Consider the following 5,504-nt stretch of genomic DNA (forward strand, 5'->3'; position numbering starts at 1 on the left):
TAGTACAAAATTCCAAAAACGAGGTGAGATGTTGGATCTTTGTTTTTTTTTTTTTTTCTGTTATTTTTCAAAATCTTGAAGATCCTGTAACCCTTTGTTATTTTCTCTTCACTCTAATGTTTCAACAGGTACAAAAAGAAAACCCTCTGCCTGTAATTTTTCAACTAGAAGTAGCACTGCTATGGAGAGAGCTGAGTCTTTCCGCTCCGAGAATCCTTTCTTCATTCGTAAAATGCAACCATCATATATTGAAAGTCGTATAATGGTGCCGATTAGTTTCATAACAGAAGATGAAGAAGATGAGCATGACCGTGTTACTCTTTGGACATCTGAAAGCAGACCTTGGCTTGTTGATTTTTATAGGAATAATAGCAGTTGGCAAATAAATCTTACTACTGGATGGAAAAATTTTGTAGAGGATAATAACTTGCGACTAGGGGATGTATGTGTTTTTGAGAAAATCAAGAAATCGGGAATTTCATTCAGAGTTATAATTTTTAGAGACAGAGAAGAATCAAGTTCTCCTAGGTTTTCAGGTTATTGGTATTTCTTAAACAGTGCTTACTATTTACAACTGTAACATGCTATGTTTCTCCACCTTTTGATTTGTTTTTATTGTTATAGATCATTCAATTCCTGAATGCAAAGAAAGGGAGTTAGAGAATCACTTCAGTGTCTGCCTCAAACCTAAGGATTTATATTATGTGCTGGTAGGATTAATTAGATGGCAGTTTTAGAAATGAAAACATGTTTTTGATCATGTGACTGATTAGATTCACTGTGTAATTATGCAGAATCTTCCAAGGAATTTCTTAAAAAATCATGGTATTGGTGATTCAAATGTGATCCTGGAAGTTGGGAAGAAATCATGGGATGTGAAGCTAGACTCTTACAGTAGATTCACCACTGGTTGGGCTCAATTTATTAGAGACTGTCAATTGAAGCCTGGAGATGTTTGTCGATTCGAGTTGATGGATAAGAAGAAGATTGTTTTTGAAGTTACCTTTGTAACATGCATCAAGTGATGTTTCTCTCTTTATATAACTTTTGAAACCTATCTAGTTTAATGTATGTTTTTTTAAGAAATTTGACATTAATGAAAATTTATTTAACAGGTGTATTTTTTGTATGCTTTTTTCTAATTTTTTATCATCTGATTTACAGGAAAAATAAGATTCTTTCTCACTATTGGGTGATAAAATGAAATTTACAACAGAATTCCTATTTTACATGTTTTAAATTCCAAAATACTATAAACGTTGTTAGAGAATTAAACATTAATAGAATTAAAAAGTGACAGTTATAGAAAATTAATAAAAATGGAAAGGATAAAGAACAGGAGTTTTGGTAACTATGATATGATCCAAAGACACTCCGACCACAGTCTCATCCTATTTTGTTTTGTGTTCACGTTATCTGAAAAGTGTTCGAGGACTTTCACGTCGAAGTCTTCTCCATACGTCACGGATAAATTACTATGCTGCACTGTTGCACACTGGATTATCCTCTCTAACATTATAAGCAAACACCAACTGAAATTATTACAACCTCAACTTCCACTATGCATTGCCAAGCCAGTGTCCATTGAGGTTGGAATCCAAATGGCAAATACAGAGTTATCAGCACAAAATCAATGCCTGGAACACGTTGGATTAATCTTCTCATTCAGAATGAATTTAGCCTTGAAGTAATCAAACTCCCTATGTTTCTTGCCTTTGTTAAGACTCCTTCAAGCATGTCTATGGTTAAAATTGTGATTCGTTGTTTGTCTTGCACATGCTATGCAGATATGTACTGAGAAGAAATGGATACTGTCAGTTGAATACATCATTGCTTTGATTGGTAGTAAGTGCGATGGAGTTATAGGAGAATATATTGGAGCATCACACTGCAAATTGATGTAGTATTTGTTTGTTTTATTGGTTTTGGCTTGGTGGGTATTTGAGCAGAGCTGGAGGCAAAGCATTCAGTAACATGGCTGTTGGTTATAGCAATGTGAATGTTGATGCTGCAAACAAGTATGGTGTTGCGGTTGGAAACACGAATGATTTGGAAGTCGGAGATGTTGGTATATTTGAAGTCGGAGTCAAGTTATATTTGTTCTTTTCGTCTCACTTTAGAGACAGAGAAGAATCAAGTTATCTTAAGTTTTAAGGCTATTGGTATTTCTTAAATAGTGCTTACTATTTATAACCGTAACATGCTATATTTCTTCATATATTTCTTGACCTTTTGATTTGTTTTTATTCTTTTAGATCATACCATTTCTAAACTCAACAGAGAGGGTATTATTGAATCACTTCAGTGTCTGCATGAATCCTCGGTATTTGCCTTCTTTGGTATGATTATTATTATTTAGAAGGGTGTTTTAGAAATGCAAACATGTTTTCAGTGGTGTGACNGATTAGGTTGAGTGTGTATTATGCAGAGTGTTGGAAGGAGTTTCTGCGAAAATAATGGTATTGGTAATAATTCAAAAGTTACCTTGGAAGTTGGGGAGATATCATGGAATGTGAAGATAGATTCTCGCTGGAGATTCACCAAGGGTTGGTATGATTTTATTACAGAATGCAAATTGATGGATGGAGATCTTTGTCGCTTTGAGTTGATTAATAAGAAGAATATTGTGTTTAAAGTTACCATTGAAACCTGCATTGACTAATGTTTGACAGTGATGTTTGTTTCTCTCTTGTTACTTTTGAAACCTATCTAGTTAGGTTAATGTATGTGTTTTTGTGGAATTTGGGTTCAGCATTACGGTTATTCTTAAACCTATATGTCTCTAGGTTAAGGTATGTCTTTTGTGAAATTTGTATTAGTGTCTTCCGATTTTATATGTTTTAAATTTGAACCCCATTTATTGTAGTTATTGTTAGATTGTTAATAGAGTAGAATTTCCATGTATCTTATAATATTTTAATAGTATAAATTATTCAATAAAATATTATATATTCTAATAATACACAAAGAATATAGAATAAATATACAAAATATTCATTTACTTATTCAAAATAATAATTATATTAACTTAATATATATGAAAAGTATCATCATCAATGACAAACACTCGATTACGTCATTCACCTCTATCAACATTATATTAATAACTAACTTATTCTCTACTCAAATTAATAGATGATTATTATAAAAGGGACAAGAGCACAAATAGTATTATAAGTTAATATTGAAAAGAAAATTTCATAAACAATTCAAGATCACATATTAGTTTAATATTTATAATATTTTATTAATTACATAAATATATAAATAGTTAACTCTAAACTCAATTATCCATATATATGTTTTGACATATGTACTTAATATAAGTGTATATTTATAGTAGTATTTATACTTTGCATAGTCATAAACGTATAAGTTATTATTCTACTACTCATGAGGTTAATATTTCACACATGAGACTAAAAGTCCAAGATAAAGACTTCCTGTCATTCTTTTCCCTAGTTCATTCATCTCTATATGAATTGAATGGTTGGTAGTTTATCAAGATCATTACTTTAAGAAGCCCTAAACCCATTCATATATCATATCATAAACCAACCATTGTTTTCACGTTCACATAATCATACTTAAACACATTACAAGAGGTATATGAAAATTTAGTTAAAATTATGATATTTTGACTGAGCAAAAGCACCCTCGATCAATTACCAGATATTCTTACTTAGCGGAAACACTCTCGCTCAGCTACCATATTTGTTTGCTCAACTAAAACACTCTCGATTAGTCATCGTATCTGCTTGTTTAGTGAGAAAACGACTAGAACTTATAAATTTGAAAACTTGTAAAATTCGTCCAACGAGTATATTCTTGTCCAACAACCATCAAGTCATTGAACCCTCTAACTTTGGTTTCACTCAACAAGTAAAACCAGTCTAATATCAACCAATATGCTCAAACCATCCAGTTCTCAAATCACATGCATTTTAACAATACAATTTCACTTTAAATACATGCTCAATCATCAATCATATATGGGTTTCAAGCACATTATTTCTAATGACAATTCAAGCTTCCTAATTCAACTCAACAAGTCATTTTCATCGTACAATTCAATACACAATCCAACTAGCATACAAGCATCAGTCAAAACTTGTCTATAAGCTAAAATTAAACTAACTAGCTTCCCTCATTATTGAAATAACCAAACGACTTTAAAAATCCTAAAACAACTCCATATGCTTCAGGAACTCCATCTCCTCTACAAACAAACCACTTAACATGATCAGTATATACCATCAGGATCACTAATCAGTAGAAAATTTTGTAGAAAACTTAAATGACACATGTGACTAGAACAATTCATATGCATGAAAAAACACACAAACTAAAAAAAAAATAAAATTAACAGAAATAAACTTACTCTTTTAGATAAACCAATAAAATAAGCTTAAAAATTGTCTCAAGAATTGTTCACTGTGATTTTTAAATATATGGATAGAAAATTAGAAAACTTATAAAAATAAAGTAAAAAAACTCTTGAAAAAAGAATTTTATAGAAATAACATATTTTTAAATAATAAAATTTATTTTAAAAAAATTTATTTATAATTTTAAATTTTTAATATTAAAATAATTTAGTTTCATTATTTTAAACACTCTCACATCTAAAACATAATTTTCTAAACTTTTAGTGCATAGACTTTTATTAAATGTTAAATATAATTTTAGTTTTTAATTTTTAATTTTTAATGTTGTAATTAGTTTCTATTTATATGTTTCAATTAAAATATCAGAAACGTTATTTTTATTGGGTTAATTCGTTTTTCAAGAAAATAAAAATATATCAAAAGTATATTGAAGGGTTTGGAAAAATAAAGTATCACTGTAGTAAATGAATTACATTTCTTAATAATTTATTAAAAGTAGAGTAATTTTTTATTTATATATCTGCATTCTGTCGAGATAAAATTCTTTTGTAAAATTTAATTAAGTTTAGATATTTGGTAGAAGTATGAAATTTGCAACCAATGAATATGTTTTAAATGAAATGAATTGAAATTATTTTAATTGATAAAATTGTGACATTATAATTTTTTCTTCGCGTTTAAAATGTAATTTAAAATAAAATATTGTCAGTATATATTATATTAAAATAAAATATGAGTTACTATTTAAAATAGAAAAAAGATAATCAATGAAAGGTGAACATTTATATTCATTTATTGTTCTATAAATCATGAGTTAAAAGAGATACTGAACTTTGTAACATATGAAAGCTGATACTTTGATCGGTCCAAATCCGAGTTCATTGTCGAACTATGTCTTCTGGTGATGGTAGTGTCATTCACTTCTTCAAGAAAATTGATGCAGACACAATTCGAAACGGGGATCTGGTAACTATTTATTCATTCTTTTTTAAAATCTTCCATTTATCAAGTAACTGTTTTAAAGATTTTGAAGGGGTGACTCTCATTTTCCATTTAGTATTATGCTAATGCTATTCACTCTGTTGAACATTTCATGACAGAGAATACCTCGGAGTT

At 29.4% G+C, this 5,504-nt stretch overlaps 2 protein-coding genes across 3 annotated transcripts in view; both read left to right on the forward strand.

Moving 5' to 3' along the window:
- The window catches only part of LOC106770723 (B3 domain-containing transcription factor VRN1), a 10,946-nt gene that overhangs the window by 998 nt on the left and 4,444 nt on the right, over nt 1-5,504 (forward strand). The window contains exon 1 of one of the 2 annotated variants that reach the window (XM_022784917.1): nt 5,252-5,354. The exons of the other annotated variant lie outside the window; for it this stretch is intronic. Coding sequence (XP_022640638.1) covers nt 5,280-5,354 — 75 coding nt within the window. The 5' untranslated portion in view covers nt 5,252-5,279. Of the gene's footprint in view, nt 1-5,251; nt 5,355-5,504 lie in introns of those variants that run through there. 2 annotated transcript variants of the gene reach the window in all.
- On the forward strand, nt 118-1,086 carry LOC106770722 (B3 domain-containing protein REM9). Its single transcript, XM_022784919.1, has 3 exons — nt 118-536; nt 625-710; nt 795-1,086. The coding sequence occupies exons 1-3, from the start codon at nt 182-184 to the stop codon at nt 1,023-1,025; spliced, it is 672 nt and encodes a 223-aa protein (XP_022640640.1). The 5' UTR covers nt 118-181; the 3' UTR covers nt 1,026-1,086.

This window comes from Vigna radiata, chromosome 8, assembly GCF_000741045.1.
Source record: "Vigna radiata var. radiata cultivar VC1973A chromosome 8, Vradiata_ver6, whole genome shotgun sequence".
In the NCBI taxonomy this organism is placed as follows: Eukaryota; Viridiplantae; Streptophyta; class Magnoliopsida; order Fabales; family Fabaceae; genus Vigna; species Vigna radiata.